At 46.9% G+C, this 25,015-nt stretch overlaps 1 protein-coding gene across 2 annotated transcripts in view; it reads left to right on the forward strand.

Moving 5' to 3' along the window:
* Nucleotides 1-23,561, forward strand: part of TFPT (TCF3 fusion partner) — a 102,541-nt gene extending 78,980 nt beyond the window's left edge. For both annotated transcript variants that reach the window (XM_040327619.1, XM_040327620.1), the window contains exons 5-6: nucleotides 22,763-22,993; nucleotides 23,078-23,561. In XM_040327619.1, coding sequence (XP_040183553.1) covers nucleotides 22,763-22,993; nucleotides 23,078-23,212 — 366 coding nt within the window. In that variant the 3' untranslated portion in view covers nucleotides 23,213-23,561. The remainder of the gene's footprint in view (nucleotides 1-22,762; nucleotides 22,994-23,077) is intronic.
* The last annotated feature ends 1,454 nt before the right edge of the window (nucleotides 23,562-25,015 follow it).

A 25,015-nucleotide genomic window follows, 5' to 3' on the forward strand; every position in this document is an offset into this window, starting at 1 on the left:
GGCCGCCAAAGTTTTGCAGGTGGCTTATTTTCCCAGTGGGGGTTCCTTTCGGTGATTTTGTTGCCGTTTTTGTATGTCTCTCCACTTTTATTTTCCCAGCCCTCTTTGAAGAACTGCTTTGGGATGTCCATATGGTCAAGACTGAAAAGAAGCTGTGAACGTCAATGATTGTAATAGAAAACTTGATTTTTTGTTACCATAAAATCTCTTTCACTTTGAGTCTATTGATGGACACAGCAGATTTTTTGGGCGAGTAACAAAAAATCCTGTTTAATATCAAATAAATGTTTTTAATTGCCATACAAATATGTATTTGAACTTGAATCTCAAATTTTTGTGCAAAAACATGGTGTGGGCTGTCTAGGGGGAGGCCTCTAGCATGTGTATTTTATTTGTATGTGCTTAGAATTACAGGGAGTCCTTCAATTAATCAACCTGTAATATCTTGCCCCTATTTTGTTAAGCAGTTAAGTGGACAAGGATGTGAAGGGAAGGAGTGGGCTGTCATTTATCCCTGTGTATATGCCCATTTGTGTGACTCTATAGTCAATGTGGGCTGCACAGATAAAAATTAAGGAAATGAACAGCTCAGAATGGAGCTGGAAACTTAAGCATGCTCAGTAGATGTGGCAACGGCTGGCCTACACAATCCCATGCTGCAGCTAGGACACAGATAAGGAGAGTGCAACAGCAAATGGCAGGATTAATCAGGGTTTTCTTTAGAATGCTGAAAATGAATCACCTAGTGACTGGGTGAGTATGAACAGCATGTAGTGACAGTTTTTAACCACTTAAAGCGGTTGTGTACCCGCAACTATTTTCTTTTTTTTACACCTGAAAGGCAAAAGGCATAATGAGCTAGTATGCCCTTTGCCGTTTTAGCACTGCAGACTTCTCTCAGCTCGCGCTGCACCGGGTGAGGTGGTGAGTTCCCTGGGGGGCCCCATACTCTGTTGTAACGGCCAGGAGGTGACCGTGGGTGTTTCTGCTTTGCAGTTTGGGTGACACAGCGGTGGGGCTTATTGGAACCAGGTACTTCTCCCCCAGCACTGCCTGAGTTAACCCTTGCTGCCCCATCCCCCTGCCGCATCTGCTGAGGCAATGTCCGTGGCGTTTTCTCGCCAGGTTTAAAGCGACTGGTGGCCGGATGGGGGGTATATAAGCGCCCCCTCCCTGGCCTGCTTCTGGGGATATCTCTGACATGGTATCTGTATTGTCAGATGATGCGGGCTTAACCCATGCGGACAGTGAGGACGACTCTGCTTCAGGGTCAGTTGCTGATAGTAATTGTTGGGGCTATTATTTCTGCGGGCGTGATACTCAAAACTTGAGGATGTGGGGGGGGCACCTGGTGTGGCAGTCCCTTTTGGGTCCCGCAATCTGCCACGCATTGAAAATGTGTTTCCTTGTGTTCCTTTTTTGGACTGTTTGTTGTACAAGGAATGGGATACGCTGCAGACAGTTTTTGCCTTTGCGACCCGTTATCCCTTTGAGGAGGACCTTTTTAGTAAAAGTGGGTCTCTCCTCCGTCTGTGGACCCTCCCGTGTCCAGGTTGAGCAAGCCACCACATTGCCTGCGGATGGGGCTCCTGCCTTTAAGGACCCCGCGGATAGGAGACTGGAGGCTGTGGCCCACTCCATCTTCGCAGTAGTGGGTTCGGCTGTGTCACGGACTCTGACTGGTAGGGCAAAGCTTTTTGCTGCAGGAGCTGGCGGCACAGGGTGCTTCCGAGACCTGTAAGGACCTGGCTGAACAATTGGTTCAGGGTCTGAAATTTGTCTGTGAGTCGGTCCTGGTTACGCTCCCCTTGCTTTCCAGGGCTTACGCCTAAGCGGTGGTACTGCGCCGCCTTGTGTGGCTGAAATGCTGGTCTGCGGACCAGTCCTCAAAGAAGACCTTTGTGGATTTACCCTTTAAGGGTGAACGGCTTTTTAGGGCATCCCTGGATGGCATCATTAAGGATGCCACGGATGGTAAGAGCACACTGCTCCCACAGTCTGGGAAGGGCTAGGAGCCTCACTGTAAGCAAGGGCCCTCCTTCGCTACCCCCAAGTGTTTTGTTTTTTTTTCGCCTGCCCAGTGCGGTGAGAAAAAGTTTGCAAGGTGCTGAGACCCCCGCTGCAGAGCAGTAGCGCATCTGGTACCGCAAGCCCAACAAGTCTGCGGACAAGCCTGCTTCCGCATGAAGGTCTGCCCCCACCCGTGTCTCGGGTGGGGGGCCGGCTTCGCGAATTCGCGGCTCGGTGGAGGTCTCTTCTCTCTGACCGTTGGGTTTGCGAAGTAGTTTCCTCGGGGTACAAGATAGAGTTTCTCTCTTGTCCACCAAACATATTTTTTCCTTCCAACCTCCGGCTTCCTCCGGTTCATCAGCAGGCTCTGTCAGGGGCTGTCAAGGATCTTCTGGTCAGGGGAGTGATTGTACCAGTTCCCTAGTTGGAACGGTTTCAGGGGTTTTACTCCAATCTGTTCGTAGTACCCAAGAAGGAAGGGGTCCATCCAATCCTGGACCTCAAGGCCCTCAATTGCTTTGTCAATGTGCAAAAATTCTGGATGGAGTCGATTCGCTCGTTGATAACAGCACTCCATCAGGGGGACTTCATGGCGTCCTTGGATATACATGTTCCCATATGCACAAAGCACCTGAGATTTCTGCGCTTTGCGATCGGTGAGGACCACTTTCAATTTGTGGCCCTCCCGTTCGGCCTGGCCTCGGCACCACAGGTTTTCACAAAGGTGCTCGCCCCGATACTAGCCCTGCTGAGACAGCGGGGGATCGCTATCGTGGGATATCTGGACGACCTTCTCCTGAGAGCTTCCTCAGGCTCAGAGTTGGAAGAGGACTTGTCTATCACGTGTCGGACTCTCCATGAATTGGGCTGGCTTCTGTATATCCAGAAGTCAGTGTTGGTTCAGTCTCTGCGTCTGGAATACCTAGGACTAGTCCTGGATTCCGCGGAGGCGAGAGTTTTTTTTCTCCCAACAGAGAAACTCCAGACACTGCATTCTGCGGTGCAGCAGGTGTTGACCCAGAAGTGGTCGTCTCCAATTCTGCATGAGGGTTCTGGGTCTGATGGTGGCCTCTTTCGAGGCAGTTCCTTTTGCCCAATTCCACACCAGGAAATTGCATAAGGAGATTCTGTCACATTGGGACAAGCTCCCGTCTTCTCTGGATTGCCAGATTCAGTTGAGTCAACTGGTCAAGGGAAGCCTGGTGTGGTGGCTGACGTCTCCGGTGTTTTGGACCGGGAAGTCATTTCTTTCTTGCCACTGGACCATGGTCACAACGGATGCCAGCCTCTCCAGTTGGGGGGGCGTTTGGGGCACCCAGTCAGCCCAGGGGCGCTGGACTCAGGAGGAGTCCCGCCTGCCAATCAATATACTGGAGCTCCGAGCGATCAAGCTGTGCCTTGCCAGGTGGTCCCTGGATCTGCAGGGCCGACCGGTCAGGATCCAGTCCGACAACACCACGGCAGTGGCGTACGTCAACCATCAGGGGGGCACACAGAGTTCAGCTGCTGCGACGGAGGTCGCACACTTCGTTCGGTGGTCAGAAATGTCCGTTCCGGCTCTATCGGCCGTGTACATTCCGGGGGTACAGAATTGGCAAGCCGACTACCTAAGTCGCCAAACATTAGACCAAGGAGTGTGGTCACTCCACCCGGAGGTGTTTCAGAGTCTGTGCCAAAAGTGGGGCACTCCAGACGTGGACCTTCTAGCGTCCCGTCTCAATCGGAAGGTGCCACGGTTCGTGGCCAGGTAGAAGGACCCGTGGGCGGACGCGTTGGTGGCACCTTGGGATCACTATCGCCTAATTTACGCCTTCCCTCCTCTGAAGCTTCTTCTTCGCCTGCTGCGCAGAGTGAAAGCCGAGGGGATTCCAACAATCCTGATCGCCCCAGATTGGCCACGCCGCTCCTGGTACGCGGACCTGGTGCGTCTGGTGGCGGACGCCCCCTGGCGTCTACCCCTGAGAGAAGATCTTCTGTCGCAAGGTCCGATCTTCCACCCTGCTTTACAGTCGCTGGCTTTAACGGCGTGGCTGTTAAGAGCCAGGTGTTGAAGGACCGGGCCTATCGGGCTCGGTGCACGGAAGTCTACTTCACGGAGAATTTATCATCGTACGTGGAAGGCCTACATCTCTGTGTGAGGAGATGAGATGACACCCCCTACATACGTGGTGTCCCAGATTCTGCTGTTCTTGCAGTGGGGAGTGGACCAGACTCTCGCCTTAAGTATGGTTAAGAGTCAGATTTCGGCTCTGGCTGTTTACTTTCAGCGACCCTTGGCAGCGCACTCTTTGGTGCGCACGTTTGTGCAGGGGGTCCGGCATGTGGCCCCTCCTGTGTGCCCTCCACTGCCCCCATGGGACTTGAATTTGGTCCTCTCGGTGCTTCAAAACGCTTCCTTTGAGGACATTCGGAAGATCCCCTTGTTTACTCTGTCACAGAAGGTGTTTTTTCTGGTAGCAATTACCTCGATCAGACGGGTGTCTGAACTGGCGGCCTTGTCCTGTAAGGCTCCCTACTTGGTCATCCATGAGGATAAGGTGGTGCTGCGGCCGCAGCCGTCTTTTCTCCCAAAGGTTGTTTCGGCTTTTCACATTAATGAGGACATTGTGTTACCATCCTTATGTCCTCGGCCGAAAAACCCGAAAGAGGCCACTTTACATTCCCTGGATGTGGTTCGGGCCTTACGGGTGTACTTATCTGTTACGGCTCCGTTCCGGAAGTCGGACTCACTGTTCGTGTCGGTGGTTGGTCCCAGAAAAGGTCTGGCAGTCTCGTCGGCCACCATTTCTAGGTGGATCCGACAGGTTGTGCTTCAGGCCTATGCCCTGAAGGGGGGGCCCCTCCCTTTCAGGTTACTGCGCTTTCGACCAGGGCGATCGGTGCCTCTTGGACTTTCCGACATCAAGCCTCTGTGTTACAGGTGTGGAAGGCAGTGACCTGGTCGTCGGTCCACACTTTTTCAAAATTTTACAAGGTGGACGTGTGTGCATCTTCAGATGCCTCATTCGGCCGCAAGGTGTTACAGGCGGCAGTTTAAGGTTTGAGTTCCTCAGTTGAGTATATCCGGTTTTGTTTGGGGTGTAAGCTTAGTTTGCTGTGTTGTTTTCCCACCCCTCGAAATTTTTGACACTGCTTGGGGACGTCCCTAAGGTCAAAGGCTGCTGTGTCCGTTCATGAACGGAAGAGAAAATAGGATTTTTGTACTCACCGTTTCTCTGAGTTCATGGACGGACACAGCACCCACCCCTCCTTTTGTTTGTACTGCTTGTTACGAGCTGGAGCTGCTAGAGCAGGGTATGGGTTATACCCAGGGAACCAAGCCCCCTGGGAGGAGCTGCACTGAGGAAAGTGTTGATAACACTTAAAGTGCTTTGTTTCTGCCTAACTCTCCTGGAAGGAAGCGGATATAACCCTAAGGTCAAAGGCTGCTGTATCCGTCCATGAACTCAGAGAAATGGATTTTACGGTGAGTACAAAAATCCTATTTTGTCATTGCCATGAAAACAATCATACAAGTACTAGTCATTGAAAGTTCAATAATACAACCAGCATACACTATTCTCTTGGGTCCTTTTACTACAACCTTCAACTATCAGGCTCCATGCACACTGAAGCTGATAAACTGTAGTTTATTGGCGTTTTTTAGTGTTAATGAGCAGTGGGGTTTATGGGCTTTTTTCTAAACGCCAGAAATTTGCGTTCAAAGTGCTGTTTTTTCGTTGGGAAAAAACGCAAAGCGCCGAAAAACGTTTATCCGTTGAAAAAAAAAAAGCTACACTGAAAAACGCTAATAAATGCTATTGCAAAAATTCTAAAAAATGTTGGAAGGCTCCCTGCAAAGGTACTGGCGTTTTTTATAGCTTTTTTTTTAGCTTCCAGTGTGCATGGAGCCTCAAGGTCTAAGTCAGACCTGGCTCGGGACCTCCTGACTGAACTTCCACGTGGCCTCAAGGACCCATCTCACAATAACAAATTCTAAGAGAAAAGAGAGAAAAGAGTAAAGGAAAAGGGATAGTCAATAAAAGAGAAGGGAAGGGGGGGTGCACTCCTACCTCAAAAGAAGATTCCCCCAGTGTTGGCCCAGATCATTACGTAGTCGTGAGATAATTGATCCAGGGGTCTAATACTTTATTAAAGCGGTTGTAAACCCTCTGGAAACATCCAAACTCTTTACATATTCTTAAAGACCTTGTATTTCTACATCGATTGATCCCTATATAATATATCACATTACTAGCCCTACTGTATTAATCACCGATTTTGTGACATGTCATTTCTGTAGTAAGCCTGCGCCATCTCTAATGTGGTCTTCCGCATCTTTCACAGTGAGAATTTCCGCCCACAGTTCCTTCCTGATTCATAATTCCCGGGCGTATGCACTGCGATCACAATATGCAAGCCTAGGTCACGTGATGACCATCATGCTCTAGGTGAGAATCAGGCCGAAGCATCGCGGGATGTCGGGGCTGACGTCTGCATGAGGAAATGACGCAGCCCCGACATAAGCAAAGAATTTGTCCGGCGTGAGACTCAGCTTGCCGGATCCGGCGCATGCGCGGTACACGTCCCCACTCGAATGCAGCAATAAGTTAAGAAGTATACAGGTAAAAAAAAAAAAGGCTACTTGCAAACTTTTTAAAATAATGACATGTACTTATAAATAGAAAGTGACATTTTTGACTATACAACCACTTTAAACCAAGTGACCTTGTCATCTAAAATAGCTGATAACCACTCATTCACCATTATCCAGGACAGTTTAGCCTTCAATGAAAAAAAAAGGAATAGTAGGGGACCTCCAAGATTTAGCTATAGATATTCTTGCCGCTACAAATATAAAGGCTATGAGTTTTTTCATGTACTTCGATGCCCCCTCCACCGGACGTCCCAGCAGTGCATTCAGAGGTGATTTAAGGAGATTCACTTGGGTCAAAGAGTATATAAAATTGTATGTGCCTATCCAGAATCGTCTCACTTTCTGGCATGTCCACCAAATGTGGTACATGGTGCCATCTGTGTTACATCCCCTAAAGCACTGCGGGGATGCCCCCCGGGACAAAAGTTGCTACTCGCACCGGGACCATATACCACCTCATGAAGACCTTGTAATTTGCCTCTATCAAAGAGGTGTTGATATTAGACTTAGATGCACTTTGTATCAATTTACTCTACTCTGCAGTTTCTAATGAAGTACTAATATCCTGAAAAACATTTTTTTTGCTAGAAAATTACACAGAACATTATACTTTTTTTTCTAACACCCTACAGAATAAAATGGCGGTCATTGCAATTCTTTTTCACACCGTATTTGCACAGCGGTCATACAAGCGCACTTTTTTGTGAAAAAAATTCATTTAAAAAAATTCTACAAGTTGCATGTTACAAGTCACAAAGGAGGTCTAATGCCGCGTACACGCGATCATTTTTCGGGTTGTAAAAAATTACGTTTTTTTTTATGTCATTAAAAACGATAATGTGTGGGCTTCAGAGCATTTTTCGGGTTCTGAAAAACGGGCAAAAAAAATTCGAACATGCTCTATTTTTTCACAACGTTTTTAACGTTACTAACACGGAATTAGCTAAAGCAGCCCAAAGGGTGGCTCCATGCGCATGGAACTTCCCCTTTATAGTGCCATCGTACGCGTTGTACGTCACCGCGCTTTGCTAGAGCATTTTTTTTTTTTCACGATCGTGTGTAGGCAAGGCCGTTTTAATGATCGGGTTGAAAAAAACTTTGTTTTTTCTATCCCCTTTTAAAAACTTTTTTTTACAACCCGAAAAATTATCATGTGTACGCAGCATTAGGATAGAATTATTGCTCTCGCTCTAACGATCGTGGCAATACCTCACATGTGTGTTTTGAAAACCATTTTCATATGCGGGCGCTGCTCACGTATGCGTTCGCTTCTGTGCGTGAGTTCGCCGGGACGGGGGACTTTTACATTTTTTTATTTTTTTATTATTTATTTAATTGAATTTTTTTTATTTTAACACTGTTTTAAAAAATAAATAAAACATCGGGTCACTTTTATTCCTATTACAAGGAATGTAAACATTCCTTGTAATAGAAAAAAAGCATGACAGGTCCTCTTAAATATGAGATCTGGGGTCAAAAAGACCTCAGATCTCATATTTGGACTTAAATGCAATAAAAAATAAAATAAAAATCTGTGATTTGAAAAAATGTCCCTTTTAAGACGTATGGGCGGAAGTGACGATTTGACGTCGCTTCCGCTCTGCAGTGATATGGAGACAGATGGGGGCCATCTTCCCCTCACTCATCTCCATACACAGGCAGGGACAGGACCGGATCGCCTCCCCGGCTGCTGATGGCTCCGGTAAGCAGAGGAGGGCACCGGAGAGCGGCGGGAGGGGGGCCCTCTACCACCGCCGATAAAAGTGATCTTGCGGCGTACTTGCCGCAGAGACCACATTTATCTTGCAGCAGACTGCCCACTGAAGAAGAGGATACCATAAGCTGCTACCATAAATATGGTATTCCTCTTCAAACAGATCACGTATAATGACAGTGGGCGGTCTGGAATTGGTAAAGCGGGAGTTCACCCAAATTTTTATTTTTTTAACATTAGATTGAGGCTCATTTTGTCAAGGGGAATCGGGTAGTTTTTTTAAAAATCCAAGCTGTGCTTACCGTTTTAGAGAGCGATCTTCTCCGCCGCTTCCGGGTATGGTCTTCGGGACTGGGCATTTCTATTTGATTGACAGGCTTCCGACGGTCGCATACATCGCGTCACGAGTAGCCGAAAGATGCCGAACGTCGGTGCGGCTCTATACGGCGCCTGCGCACCGACGTTCGGCTACTTTCGGAAAATCGTGACGCGATGGATGCGACCGTCGGAAGACTGTCAATCAAAATAGGAACGCCCAGTCCCGCAGCCCATACCCGGAAGCGGCGGAGAAGATCGCTCTCTACAACGGTAAGTACAGCTTCGATTTTAAAAAAACTACCCGATTCCCCTTGACAAAATGAGCAGGAATCTAATGTTAAAAATTAAGTTTTCAGGTGAACCTCCACTTTAATAGATAAGTAGTGCATTTGTTATACAACTATATGGATCAGACCGAAATGAGGGACAAATGAGGAAAGAGGGACAGAGGGACTTTGCTCCAAATGAGGGACAAATTAGGAGGAAAGAGGGACAGAGGGACTTTGTTCCAAATGAGGACAGTCCCGTGAAATCAGGGACAGTTGGGGAGTAATGAAATAAAAAAAACAAAAAACATTTTAATCCAAACTAGGAGCATGCCCAGATCTAGCAGCTCCCATCCAAACAACTTCTAATTATTTCTGTCCCCACTGGGGAGATTTATTACAGATGTCAGTCAGAAAAGGAAGAAAGCATTCAAACAAGTTCTAATCTTTCTATGCCTATTCAAAGCTAAAAAAAATTTTTTGGAAGGGGTTGGACTTTTAATTGGATGCAGGAATACACATATTTTGGTTGTCTGCTGAACGCTGGAAAGATCTCCACTTGTACACTTTGATGTTAAACAGTCAGGAAACAACCATTGCCACACATGGTGGTGGAGTATGAACACCACCACCACTTAAATGTTACCAGTAATATATGAAAGTTGTGTATCAGACAGAAAAAATATTATTACTGGAAATCTGATGCTGCTAAAGGAATGCGTTTGTAAATCTGAATGTTTTCTGCAACTGTTAAAAATTAACAATTTAATTAAAAAAGGCACGAAGGGAAAAAAAAAAATCTCCATTAGCCATTATTTGTCGGGGGGAGGGGGAGCTGATGCTGGAGGCAGTTCCATGCTCCTTCCCACCCATGCTAAATAAACACGAATGTTTGAAGGAATGAGGATAAAAAGGAAACTTCTGGACAGCCGCATTCCAAAAAATATTTTGCCTTTAATTGTAAAATGGGATAAAAAAAATACATACCACGGCAGAATGGACAGAAGAGCTGACGCGTTTCGCACCATCAATGCTTAATCATAGCTTCCCCCCTTCCCTTCCTGGCAAACTCTCACAAGAGTGAGTGAGAAAGAGCCGCGCTGTGCGTGATGTCATAAGCCTAGGCTAATTACCAGACAAGAAACAGGAAGTGGGGTGTATAAGGCATAAGGGCAGAGGATTTAAAGCGGAGGTTCACCCTAAAAAAAAAAGTTTCTACCATGCCATCCAGCATACTAGCGTGAGCTACAGTATGCCTTTATTTTTCATTTTTTGCGCCATACTCACAGTTTAATCCCTTAGTTAAGTTTCAGACTCCCCGCGGGGAATGGGCGTTCCTATGCAGAGGGGAACATGATTGACGGCCGGCTATGGCGCGTCACGCTTCCCGAAAATAGCCGGAGCAGGACTCGGCTCTTCACGTCGCTATACGGCGCCTGCGCACAGACTAGGAGCTGACTGCGCAGGCGCCGTGAAGAGCCAAGTCCTATTTCGGCTATTTTCGGGAAGCGTGATGCGCCATAGCCGGCCGTCAATCATGTTCCCCTCTGCATAGGAACGCCTACTCCCCGCGGGGAGTCTGAAACTTAACTAAGGGAATTAAACTGAGTACGGCACAAAAAAAATAAAATAAAGGCATACTGTAGCTCGCGCGCTAGTATGCTGGATGGCATGGTAGAAATTTTTTTTTAGGGTGAACCCCCGCTTTAATGATGTGGGTTTTTTAACAGAAAGAAGTTTATGCACATAATAAACAATATAACATGGCAGATTACAGTCAGTACTATACAATAAAGATGCCATTGAGGAGGGTTGGTTTACAAAGCAAGACAGGTGTCATCTTTCAACCTTCAAAGACAAATCTGAATCAAATGAGTAGAGTAAACAAACATAAATATATTATTGCCTGGATGGGAGGGGGTGAAAAGGGGCTGGGGGCTGGAGAGGAGAATCAATCAGCAAGTGATACACACAGATAGTTCAAAACATTCCCTAACTGCCGGAGCCATATTCGTCTATCCCAGTGGTTCTCAACCTGGGGGTCAGGACCCCTCAGGGGGTCAAATGACTATTTGCCAGGGGTCACCAAATTCTGGGCTGTTCCTGGAGCCTGCAGCCACCCACTCGGCCTCTTTCCTATACCTGGTTTCAAGGCCTATCAGGCAAGCATATATGTCATGTTTTGTTTGTCTTGTTTGTTCATGTACATCATTTTCCAAGCTGCATATACATATATATAATAGCTTGATACTTTTGTACATATATAAATGTTTAACACTGTAGATACTTATATTTTCTCTTTTTTGTATAATCTTTAATTTCATATCAGCACCTACCCAGTATGTCCTGAGGAAGCTATTAAATTGCCCAACGCTTTGACAAGCAAGCGTATATATACATATTGCTTATTGCAGACTTTTAATCTACTTAGAGAAAGGATCCATACCTCCATGTCTGTTCTATTGGGTATTTGTTGACCTTAAAAATGTATACTGTATATGTGCAGGGGGGGTGGCGCTGCCTATCACCTGGCGAATGACCTCCAGTGATGACTAACGGCGTGAAAAATGCAAGTGCTTATTGAACCACAGGTGTGAAATCAATTAGTAGTATATGTGCAAAAATTTGTGGCGCTGCCTATCACCTGGAGGGTAACCTCCAATGGTGACTAACCACGTGAGGTTACTAATTGAACCCAAAAGTGTTGTACACTAGATAAATTAGGATCACCCTATTAAACTGTCACACCAGATGTAAACTGCAGAGGCTATGCCTGTGTGAAAGTGGGTCCTTTATATATGCATAAAAAATGTGCATATATAAGGTGTCATCCTTTACCTATAGAAAATATATACCGTATTTATCGCGGTATACCGCGCACCCCTAATGTTGCCACCAAAATTCCTGTAAAAAAAAAGTTATATGATTTTATTACTTACAGTTTTGGTGTCTTCCCAGCGTCCATCGTCCGGTCCGGCGTCCGTCTGCGGCCTCAATGGTGTCCTCCCGGCTTCTCCAGCGCGCGCCTCACGTCGAGTCCCCGCTTCCTGCGCTCAGTTCGAACGCCTCCGCCGACATATACCGAGTGCAGTACACTCGGGTACATTCGGCAAGGCTCGGCGTCGCTCACGCTCTGTGACGTTTATGCGTGAGCACGAGCAAAGCCGAGCCTGGCCGAATGTACCCGAGTGTACTGCACTCGGTATATGTCGGCGCAGGATTTCAAACTAAGCGCGGGAAGCGGCTATCGGCATATATAGCGCACCCACGATTTTCCCCTTATTTTAAGGGGAAAATAGTGCGCGATATACGCCGATAAATACGGTAATCCAGCATAAAAGGAGAGAGAAAACTGCATGTACAAAAGATCTTTCCCGGCCAGGAGGCACGTATTGGAGTGCTCTTATATGTAGGGTACCCTAATGCCGCGTACACACGGTCGCTTTATGTGATGAAAAAAAACCGATGTTTTTAAAAACGTCATTTAAAATGACCGTGTGTGGGGAAACCGTCGTTTTATGTCTTCTGAAAAACGACAAAAAAAAATTTGAGCATGCTTCAATTTTTTGTGTTGTTTTTCAAAACGTCGTTTTTTGTGTCATAAAAAATCACCGTGTGTAGCTAAAACCACGTTTAAAACCACGTTTTTAAACCCGCGCATGCTCAGAAGCAAGGTATGAAGCGAGCTTCAATGGAAAAGAGTGCTGAACGTAACCGCGCTTTGCTAGAGCATTTTGAAAAAACGATGGTGTGTAGGCAACATAGTTTTTTAAAATTGAAGTTTCAAAAACGTTGTTTTGTTTCATGATATAAAACGTCGTTTTATTTCATCACAAAAAACGACCGTCTGTACGCGGCATCAATCTCCACACTTGTATCCAAAAGTGCATAATAAATTAAAAAATACATGCAAAATGTATGTGTGTGTGTGTGTGTGTATGTATATGTGTGTGTATATGTATGTGTATATGTGTGTGAGCTCATCAAGGAGATAAAGTCTCAGGCCCCGTACACACGACCGGATCTATCCGCTGGGATTGATCCGCGGATCAGTTCCAGCAGATAGATCCGGTCGTGTGTACGTCCGAGCGGACATTTTCAGGCGGATAAAAATCCAGCCGACGGATTCCCAGCGGATAAAAATTTCTTAGCATGCTAAGAAATCTATCCGCTGGAATCCAGTCCAGCGGTCGTCTGTACAGACAGACTCACCAGATCAGTCCGTCCGCTCCCATCCCTCGCATGCGTCGTAATGATTCAACGCATGCGTGGAAGTATTTACCTTCCAGGGTCGCGTACGTCACCGCGTCATCGACGGCGCGGCGCGGCCACGTCACTGCGGATGTATTCTGTATGATGGTGTGTACAGCCATCAGATCCAAATCCACCAGAGGATTTATCCGCTGGAAACGGTCCGGCGGACCGTTTCCAGCGGATATCCTCTCGTCTGTACGAGGCCTCATGTGCAAAATAATCGCAAATACTGGTATATACAGTACAGACCAAAAGTTTGGACACACCTTCTCATTCAAAGAGTTTTCTTTATTTTCATGACTATGAAAATTGTAGATTCACACTGAAGGCATCAAAACTATGAATTAACACATGTGGAATTATACATAACAAAAAAGTGTGAAACAACTGAAAATATATTTCATATTCTAGGTTCTTCAAAGTAGCCACCTTTTTGCAGCAGACACATCTCTAGAACTGTTAAGAGGAGACTGTGTGAATCAGGCCTTCATGGTAGAATATCTGCTAGGAAACCACTGCTAAAGAAAGGCAACAAGCAGAAGAGACTTGTTTGGGCTAAAGAACACAAGGAATGGAGATTAGACCAGTGGAAATCTGTGCTTTGGTCTGATGAGTCCAAACTTGAGATCTTTGGTTCCAACCCCCGTGTCTTTGTGCGACACAGAAAAGGTGAACGGATGGACTCTACATGCCTGGTTCCCACCGTAAAGCATGGAGGAGGAGGTGTGATGGTGTGGGGGTGCTTTGCTGGTGACACTGTTGGGGATTTATTCAAAACTGAAGGCATACTGAACCAGCATGGCTACCACAGCATCTTGAAGCGGCATGCTATTCCATACGGTTTGCGTTTAGTTGGACCATCATTTATTTTTCAACAGGACAATGACCCCAAACACACCTCCAGGCTGTGTAAGGGCTATTTGACCAAGAAGGAGAGTGATGGGGGTGCTGTGCCAGGTGACTACCTCTTGTAGCTCATCAAGAGAATGCCAAGAGTGTGCAAAGCAGTAATCAAAGCAAAAGGTGGCTACTTTGAAGAACCTAGAATATGAAATATATTTTCAGTTGTTTCACACTTTTTTGTTATGTATAATTCCACATGTGTTAATTCATAGTTTTTGAAGCCTTCAGTGTGGATCTACAATTTTCAGTCATGAAAATAAAGAAAACTCTTTGAATGAGAAGGTGTTTTCAAACTTTTGGTCTGTACTGTAAGTCCAATCTGTAGTGCTTATTATAAGTGAAGCAATCCAAAGTGACTTGTGCAGAAATCTTTCATAGATCAAATCCTGTGCAAACAGCATCAGGTGGCGTTCGTGCTCCCCTTCTTTTCCCCACTCACCAAATCCTCATACCCCTGTAGGGGTAGATTGCATAAAGTGGGGGTTTAACTGGAACTGTCCTCCTTACTATATCAGACCCTGGGATGTCCAGACCTTATGCTCCTGCTGGGGGTAAGCAGCGATATGCATGACTGCCAGCTCCTGGATGGTCGTCCTTTTCCATAGCACCTCAAGGCCATAGGGTATCCTCATGTTAAACGGATGAGATGGGCACTCATAGTGTAATTCCGTAAAAGTTTATAATTTTCTTAAAATTCTAAATAAGAGGTACAGCAAAGCCAGTTGCCGAATTTGCGTTGAAATAACACAGTACAAGGAAATCCTGTTCATCGTGCGTTTCACCGGTCTGAGCGTTGCCTTACACGTTTCGTCATATGACGTTGTCTTACAGTTTACACCTGGTGTGACAGTTTAGTAGGGTAATCCTAATTTATCTAGTGCACAACAATTTTGGATTTAATTAGTGACCTCACATGGTTAGTGGTTTGTCACCATTGGAGGTTACCTTCCAGGTGATAGGCAGCGCCACTCATTTTTGCACATATACTAGTAATTGATCTCAGTACACATCACACTGTGGTTAAATTGGCACTTGCATTTTTCACGCCGTTAGTCACTTGGCATGAGCTTCGAGTTTGAGTCGAACTCGTGTTCGACTCGAACATTGCCTGTTCGTCTGCTCGGCGAACAACAAACAATTTGGGGTGTTCACGGCAAATTCGAAAAGCCGCGGAACACCCTGTCTATGGGAGAAATATAAAGTGCTAATTTTAAAGGCTAATATGCAAGTTATTGTCCTAAAAAGTATCAATGCAAAAAAAAGTTTTAAAAACGTCAGTTTTTTCGGGAGCAGTGAATTTAATAATGCTTGAAGTGAAACCATAAAAGTGAAATATTCATTTAAATTTCGTACCTAGGGGGGGTGTAAAGTATGCATGTGAAATAGCGCATGTTTCCCGTACTTAGAACTGTCTCTGCACAAAGTGTCATTTCTAAAGGAAAAAAAGTCATTTAAAAATCACTCGCGGCTATAATGAATTGTCGGGTCCTGGCAATTTAGAGAGAATTCATTCATAAAAAAAAAAAAAAGCGTGGGGTTCCCCCAAATTCAATTACCAGGCCCTTCAGGTCTGGTATGGATATTAAGGGGAACCCCGCCGTCAATTAAAAAAAAAATGATGTGGGGTTCCCCCCAAATATCCATTCCAGACCCCTCAGGGTTTTAAGGGGAACTCCACCCCAATTGTTAAAAAAAAAAATGGCATGGAGTTCCCCCAAAAATCCCCACAACCCTTGCCCGGTGGTTGTGGGGGTCTGCGGATGGGGGGCTTATGAGAATCTGGAAGACCCCTTTAACAAAGGGGACCCCCAGATTCTGCCCCCCCCCCTATGTGAATTGGTAATGGGGTACATTGTACCCCTACCATTTCACTAAGGAAGTGTAAATAATTGTAAAAACACACACCGTGGAGAAAATCCTTTATTAAAAAAAAAAAAACTGGGGTAATGTCACTGAGGTAATTTACTCTGTGTTTCAAGTTAGGGTCCCTTTGGACCCCTTGATATGCATATTGGGTGCTGTAGATGAAAAAATCTACCCTCATCCGGTCAATATTGCAGTGATCAGACTCTTGTACCTTGCAAGAAAGCAGATAGCTACATTTTGGTTGTCCCTGCACGTTCCGACCAAGAAACAGTGGATCGAACAAGTAAACTTTATCATTGTGAGAGAGCACTATACATATCAGCATAGAAATGCAGCCCGGAAATTTAATTCCATTTGGCAGCCCTGGTTGGAGACTCCTGGACTGGCACCTCCGAGACTGGTTTTGACTCGGCTGTTGCAGGTTTAGGTGACATTTTCTCTCCGTGTGCAAAGTTTGACCTTGTTTGAAGTGTATGTATGTATGCATTATACTGTGGGCATAAAAACTTTAATTGATGGTGGGAAGTGGTTCTGAATGTATGGGCAGACTGTAAAATGCAGGATTTCAGTTGTGGCCCGTTGGCCTCGTGTGTAGTGGTGTTGGGGGGTGAGGCTGTTTTTTGCCTGCCCAGTACTGTTTAATCTTTGCCATTGACATTATGTGTTTTGTGTATACTTTTGGTGCCTCTGTTCTAGCATATGAAAGATACATGTTTTCCTTTGATGGTATTTTGTGATTTTTTATATATGCTGGTCTATATTTTTGTATTTTATTTTATTGGCACAATAAACCATTTTTCTGATTTAAAAAAAAATAATCCAGCGGTGGTAATCCACTCTCGAACCCCGCTCCAACGTTGTCGGTATCCAGCGATGGGTGATCTCCTCTCTGCCGGGGTCCAGCGATAAGAAAAGATCATCCAAGTCCGGGATCCAGAGCGCAGCATCGCCGGCCGCCTGTCTCCAACGGAGACAGCCCGGCGAATGACGCGGCTGGAGCTAGTGACAGTTTTTATATAGGTGAGGCGGGGCCACCCGTCACGTGACCCCGTCCCCCTCTTAACGCACCCTCTGCTACGTCACTGGGGAAGCCCAGGCTTCCCCCTTGCGTCAGAGGGGGGCGGGGTCACGTGACAGGCGGCCCCACCTCACCCTATATAAGAAATGTCACTAGCTCCAGCCGCGTCCTTCGCCGGGCTGTCTCCGGTGGAGACAGGTGGCCGGCGATGCTGCGCTCTGGATCCCGAACCTGGTTGATCTTCACATCGCTGGACCCCGGCGGAGAGGAGATCACCCGTCACTGGATACCGACAACGTTGGAGCGGGGATCGAGAGTGGATTACCACCGCTGGATTTTTATTTTTGTTTTTAATAAAGGACTTTTTTCCACGGCGTGTGTGTGTGTGTTTTTACAATTATTTACACTTCTTTAGTGAAATGGTAGAGGTACAATGTACCCCATTTCCAATTTACATAGGGGGGGCCAGGATCTGGGGGTCGCCTTTGTTAAAGGGGTCTTCCAGATTTTCTGCCTAGCAAAGGAGATGACATGGCTCCTCTGGGCCCATGTGCTCTGGGGATTTTTTTGCAATTTTCTTGCTTTTCTTTTTGTTTTCCTGCATTTTTGGATCCTGGGATCTACAATCAACTGCCGACAGGATGACAGGCTGGATCCTCGATCCTTGTAGTCCCCCCAAGTTCGGCCATCGAGTGTGTGCTGGCCTTTAGCTACGTGCTGGGCCGTCCACGACATGCCCCATTGCTCCAGGGGTGGCCGATGAGCTATACGCTCCAGGGCACACATATGACCGGGCTCTATGTCTGTGTCACAGTGTGCCGGGCCGACAGCCATGCCGTAACTGCTCGGATGTTGGTTCTGTCCGGGATGCCTCCAGCCGATGGTTGCAGGACGGGTAAGTAGCAGTCCCCTTGCCTTGGCAGGGTGGTGCGGCTGGTGCATTCCTGGGGAGGTCGATTGGGGGTCCGCCCTGCTTTCCTCTCTCCCTTCCTCTCCCTCCTTTCCCCACGTTCAGGGTGGCGGGGTCGGCCGTGTGAGGTGGGGGGTTCGGCGGCCATTTTCTTGTAGACCACATGCTCTTTTTGCATGTCGGCGGCCATTTTGGAAGGGGTTTTTGCCTCTAGTGGCTGAAATGACGGCGCAAACGGCTCCAGCACACTTCCTGAGGGATGGCACAGCACGGAGCAGCGCTCTGGGGCAGACAGCAGCAGTACAGGCCTGGTCCGGTGGTGAGTCCTCTGGGGGGTCCCCTGTCCTCTGCTGCAGCCGGGAGGGTGGCCTGTGGGTCTTGCCTTGCACTCCAAGGATGGTGTCCGAACCGGATGCTTCTCCCCCAGACATGCCAGAGTTAACCCTTAGTGCCCCTGTACCTGCGGCCTCTGTGGATGCTATGACGGCAGTCCTAGAGGCGTTTGTTGCCAGGATTGAAGCGGCGCGTGGCCAGAGGGGGGGTAAAAAGCAACCCCTCCCCGCATTTTCTTCTGGGGATGCCTCTGACACGGAATCGAGCCCAGCTACCGCTCCCGACCCTGGTTCCGAGGTGTCAGAGGATGCAGGCCTGGTCCACACGGACAGTGAGGATGACTCTGCATTAGGGTCAGCGCATGATAGGGTGCTAGTGGGAGCTCTTATCACTGTGGTGCGGGATACTTAAAAAAATTGAGGATTCGGCGGAGACATCAGAGATGTCGGTCCCTTTTAGGTTCCGCAAGCCGGCCCGCACTGCGAAAGTGTTTCCTTGTGTTCCTTGTCTGGAAAAAAATTTGTACAAGGAATGGGATTGGCCGCAAATGTTTTTTTCTGTTCCAAAATGCTTTGCGGTCTGTTATCCTTTTGCGGAGGACTTCCTGAAAAAGTGGACCTCTCCTCCGTCAAGGGACCCCCCTGTGTCCAGACTGAACAAAGCTACCACGTTACCTGTGGAGTAGGCTCCCGCTTTCAAGGACCCCGCAGATAGGAGAACTGAGGCTGTGGCCCACTACATGTTCACAGTGGTGGGGTCGGCTGTGAGACCAGTCTTGGCCGGGGCTCTAGTGTCACAGACACTTACTGAACGGGCAAAGTTGTTGCTTCAGAAGTTGGAGGAGCATCAAGCCCCTGCGGACTGTGTGGCGCTGGCCAACCAGTTGGTGCAGGGCCTAAAATGTGTCTCTGAGTCAGCCCTGGATACGCTCTCCAGGGCCTCGGCCTATGCGGTGATGTTGCGCCGCCTTGTCTGGCTGAAGTGTTGGTCTGCGGACCAGCCTTCTAAGAAGGCCTTGGTGGACTTACCCTTTAAGGGTGAAAGGCTTTTTGGGGTTTCTCTAGATGACATCATAAAAGATGCCACGGGAGGTAAGAGCACTCTGCTCCCACAATCTGGTAAAGGTAAGGAGCCTCGCCGTAGGCAGGGGCCCTCCTTTACTGCCCCCAATCGTTTTTTTTCATCCGCCCGGTGCGGCAGGTAAACGTTATCGGGGCGCTAAGGCGCCCGCTGAAGGGCAGAAGCGCCCCTGGTTCTGCAAGCCCAACAAGCCTGCAGACAAACCTGCTTCCGCATTAAGGTCTGCCCCCCGCCCGTCTCTCGGGTCGGCGGCCGGCTTCGCAAATTCACAGCTCGGTGGATGTCTCTTCTTTCCGACCGATGGGTTTGCGAAGTAGTTTCCTCGGGGTACAAGATAGAATTTCTCTCTTGTCCGCCAAACAGATTTTTTCCTTCCAACCTCCAGCTTCCTCCAGATCGTCGGGAGGCCCTGTTTGGGGCTGTTCAGGATCTGCTGGTCAGGGGGGTGATCGTGCCGGTTCCTTTACTGGAACGGTTTCAGGAGTTTTACTTCAATCTGTTTGTAGTCCCCAAGAAGGAAGGGGTCCGTCCAATCCTGGATCTCAAGGCCCTCAACTGTTTTGTAAAAGTTCCGGATGGAGTCGGTTCGCTCTGTGATAGCAGCACCTCATCAAGGGGACTTCCTGGCGTCCTTGGATATCAAGGACGCGTACTTGCATATGCGCAAAGCACCAGAGATATTTGCGGTCGGGGAGGACCACTTTCAATTTGTGGCCCCCCCCCCCTTTTGGCCTGGCCTCGGTGCCAAGGTGCTCGCCCCGATTCTGACACTGCTGAGGCAACGCGGGATCGCTATTGTTTGATACCTGGACGATCTTCTTCTGCAAGCTTCTTCAAGCTCAGAGTTAGAGGTGGATGTGTCTATCACCTGCCAGACCCTCCGGGAATTCGGTTGGCTGCTAAATGTTCAGAAGTCGGTGTTGGTACCATCTCAGAGTCTGGAATACCTGAGGTTGGTCCTGGATTCCTCGGAGGCGGGAGTTTTTCTTCCCACGGAGAAACCACAGACACTGCAAACTGCAGTGAGGCCGTTGGCGACCCAGAAGTGGTCGTCGCTTCGCTTTTGCATGCGAGTTCCAGGTCTGATAGTGGCCTCCTTCGAGGCGGTTCCGTATGCTCAATATCACACTCGTGTATTACAGAGAGAAATTCTGTCGTGTTGGGACAAGCTCCCTTCGTCTCTGGATTACCAAGTCCGGGTGAGTCGCCTGGTGAGGTCTTCCTTAGTGTGGTGGCTGACGTCTCTGGTGCTTCGGGCCGGGAAGTTGTTCCTGCCGTGCCATTGGACGGTGGTCACGACAGATGCCAGTCTCTCGGGCTGGGGGGGAGTCTGGGGTGTTCAGTCAGCCCAGGGGCGCTGGACTCGGGCAGAGTCTCGCCTGCCAATCAATGTCCTGGAACTCCGGGCGATCAGGCTGTGCCTCTCCAAGTGGTCTCTGAGACTGCAGGGCCGCCCGGTCAGAATTCAGTCGGACTACGCCACGGCTGTGGCGTATGTCAATCATCAAGGGGGCACACAGAGCTCGGCTGCAGTGGCGGAAGTCGCTCACATCCTCCGGTGGGCCAAAAAGAACATTCCGGCTCTTTCGGCCGTTTACATTCCGGGCGTACAGAACTGGCACGCGGACTACCCAAGTCGCCAAACGCTAGACCAAGGAGAATGGTCCCTACACCCGGATGTGTTTCAGAGTATCTGTCTAAAATGGGGCACTCCAGATGTGGATCTTCTGGCGTCCCGACTCAATCGGATGGTGTCACGATTCGTGGCCAGGTCAAGAGACCCGTGGGCGGACGTGTCAGATGCGTTGGTGGCACCGTGGGGTCAAAACGGGCGTTTTAAAACGCTGGTTTTTGCATTTGAAAACGTGTGTTTTTAGATGAGTTTGCATCTGCGTCTCGTGTGCATGGGGCCTGTGGACAATCCACAACTTGTGGCAGGTGACGTGGCCAGGTGATTTGGCAAGTGGATAATCCACAACTTGTGGCAGGTGACGTGGCCAGGTGACATGGCCAGGTAACATGGCAATTTGACAATCCACAACTTGTGGCAGGTGATGTGGCCAGTGGACAATCCGCAACTTGTGGCAGGTAACGTGGCCAGGTGACGTGGCAAGTGGACAATCCACAACTTGTGGCAGGTGACGTGGCTAGTGGACAATCCACAACTTGTGGCAGGTGATGTGGCCAGGTGATTTGGCAAGTGGATAATCCACTTGTGGCAGGTGACGTGGCAAGTGGACAATCCACAACTTGTGGCAGGTGTCGTGGTCAGGTGACGTGGCAAGTGGACAATCCACCACTTGTGGCAGGTGAAGTGGCCAGGTGACGTGGCAGGTGATGTGACCAGGTGACATGGCCAGTGGACAATCCAGAACTTGTAGCAGATGGCGTGGCCAGGTGACATGGCAGATGACGTGGCAAGTGGACAATTCACAACTTGTGGCAGGTGACGTGGCAAGTGACACGCTAAATACAAGTACACTGCTGCCCTCTCAGCTGCTACTCACTCTGGTCTCACAAAATGGCTGAAAGGGTTAAATAATACTGTTTTTTGAGTTTAGGGAGGGTCTTATGATGTTTTTTAACTAAACGCTTATAAACGCAAACGCGGTAAAACGCAGCAAAAATTGCGGCAAAATGGGCGTTTTAAATGTCGTTTTTGCGTTTGAAAACGTGTGTTTAGATGAGTTTGCATATGCGTCTCGTGTGCATGGGGCCTTAAACGTCTGTTTACCAGCAGCAGTGTACATGAGACCTAATGGGGTGGTGTTTTGTTTGTCATTTTAATATTTTTTGTAATAAAGATACATTTTTTATAATTGTCGCCTCATGATATGCCCACAAAATTTTTTTTTTTTTTTTTTTAGGGAGTTTCTCTTTCAATCCTTCTATATACCTATTGAATGTTGGCATAGTGGGGGCCCTCCTTTTCTATGTTTAGATCAAAGTATATTTATGTGTTAGAATGGCTTAAAGTCAGGTCCTAAACCCAATTGAGTATCTGTGGCAAGACTTAAAAATTGCTGTTCACAGATGCTCTTCATCCAATCTGACAGAGCTTGAGCTATTTTGCAAAGAAGACTGGGCAAAAAGCTTACTCTTCTAGATGTGCAAAGCTGGTAGAGACATGCCCAAAAAGACTTGCAGCTTTAATTGCAGAAAAAGGTGGTTCTACAAAGTATTGACTCAGGGGGGGCTGAATACAAATGCACACCACACTTTTCACATATTTATTTGTAAAGAATTTTGAAAAACATTTATAATTTTGCTAACACTTCACAATTATGTGCCACTTTGTGTTGGTCTATCACATAAAATTCCAATAAAATACATTTATGTTTTTGGTTGTAACAGAACAAAATGTGGGAAATTTCAAGGGGTATGAATACTTTCTCAAGGCTTTCTTTTTACCACTGTATATGAAATAATGTAGGTTCTATGATCTTTTTCACAGGATGAGGGAACTCGTACTTGTACTACACCAACCCCAACAAACTCAGAAAATGACCCCCCAGAAAATGAGGATCTGTCAAAATGTTTATCAGGACCACCCCTTGGTTTGGAAGTTGCTAGTCCAGGCAGTACATCTCTTGCAGAAGGACCACCAGCCAAAAAGAGGAGAAAGTACAAGGAGGAGAAAGTGTTAAGCCCAACTCTACTTCCAACCGAACCTCTTCTAGATCAGGTGAGTCAATGCAGTACAATCAACAGATGTTTATTCACAATATTAATTATGTGTAGGCTTATGTTCTTGATTGTCATTTTCCAGGTGAAGATGGAGGAAGATTACTTGTGTGATGGTGGTGAGGATCTTAGCCTGAGTTGGAATTCTCTCAGCCCAAGAGACAAGATTCTTCAGTACACCAAATTCTCCAGTCCTGGACCATGCTCAGATTTTGACTAATCTTCTGAGACCAAACATAACGCAACATGACTTCTATCACCTGAAATACATCAGTTGGACTTCTGCACAGCAAACAAACAAATTTGTTGATATTTTACTTTATCACTGAAGGAATGGGAGATAGGACTTGTATAACCGAATATAGTTGAAAAAAAGGGAAATTTGTGACTTTGAGGCACACATAGTGTGCCTCCATCCCTGGTTCAAGAGGATAAAGTAAGGAGGTTGGAACTTTAAATGAGGCTATTCAAACATGATGATGGTAAAGAGAGTATCGATGCATGTTTATTGAACATAAGAAAAAGGTATAAAGTGCATGTCGGCAATAAAAACCACATTCAAGAAAAAACATTGAGAGTAAATGTCATTCCATGAACACACACACATAATATGTGCGCGTATATAAAATATCAAGGTTACATAATATATATCGACTTGGTATCGTGCAGTAGCAGAATTAACTGGATTACCACATAAAACAATTCCATATATGTACATAAACCATCTGAGCAGCAGAAGCGGAAAGGGTGAACATATTGAAACATAGTAAAGCCATTGTTCATTGGTGGGTGGTGTTCTTGGTAGATAGTGTGGTATAAACCTGAAACTGCATTCCTAGTGTCCGATGTGTTTCGTGTGTGAACCATCATCAGGGGTGGATGCTCAAAGGTATCTATAAGATATGATGCGGTCCGAAGCTCCGTGACCGCGGGACACGCGGACCCGATCGCCGCTGGAGTCCCGCGATCAGTCCCCGGAGCTGAAGAACGGGGAGAGCTGTGTGTAAACACAGCCTCCCCGTTCTTCAGTGTGGCGGCGTCATCGATCGTGTGATCCCTTTTATAGGGGGACACAATCGATGACGTCACACCTACAGCCACACCCCCCTACAGTTGTAAACACATATTAGGTCACACTTAATCCCTTCAGCGCCCCCTGTGGTTAACTCCCAAACTACAACTGACATTTTCACAGTAAACAATGCATTTTAAATGCATTATTTGCTGTGAAAATGACAATGGTCCCAAAAATGTGTCAAAATTGTCCAAAGTCCATAATGTCGCAGTCACGAAAAAAATCGCTGATCGCCGCCATTAATAGTAAAAAAAAAAAATTATAAAAATACAATAAAACTATCCCCTATTTTGTAAAAGCTATAAATTTTAAAATTTTGCGCAAACCAACCGATAAACGCTTATTGCGATTTTTTTACTAAAACAATAGGTAGAAGAATACCTATCGGCCTTTTTTTAATATATATTTTTGGGGGATATTTATTATAGCAAAAAGTAAAAAAACATTGCATTTTTTTCAAAATTGTCGCTCTATTTTTGTTTATAGCACAAAAAATAAAAACCGCAGAGGTGATCAAATACCACCAAAAGTAAGCTCTATTTGTGGTAAAAAAGGGACAACAATTTTGTTTGGGAGCCACGTTGCACGACCGCGCAATTGTCTGTTAAAGCGACGCAGTGCCGAATCACAAAACCTGGCCGGGTCCTTTAGCTGCATTTTGGACCGGGTCTTAAGTGGTTAAAGGAAAATAGAAGCTATGCTAAAAAGTCCAATCAATGCAGAGAATTCTTTTTTATAAAACAGCATATTATTGATCAATATTAAGGAAATTAATCCTCTTCTCAATGGCACCACAGTGACTTAAAATGAAAAAGTGCCCCGTCACCTTAAGGAAAACCTGCTTACCAGCCACACCGTAACCGTGTGGGAGATGGGTCTGTCAGGGATGTTCCCAGCGAGTCCTCGCCAAACGGGTAAGTAGCAGCCCCTGCTACGGCAGGATGGTAC

Source organism: Rana temporaria, chromosome 10 (assembly GCF_905171775.1).
Source record: "Rana temporaria chromosome 10, aRanTem1.1, whole genome shotgun sequence".
NCBI classification, from domain to species: domain Eukaryota; kingdom Metazoa; phylum Chordata; class Amphibia; order Anura; family Ranidae; genus Rana; species Rana temporaria.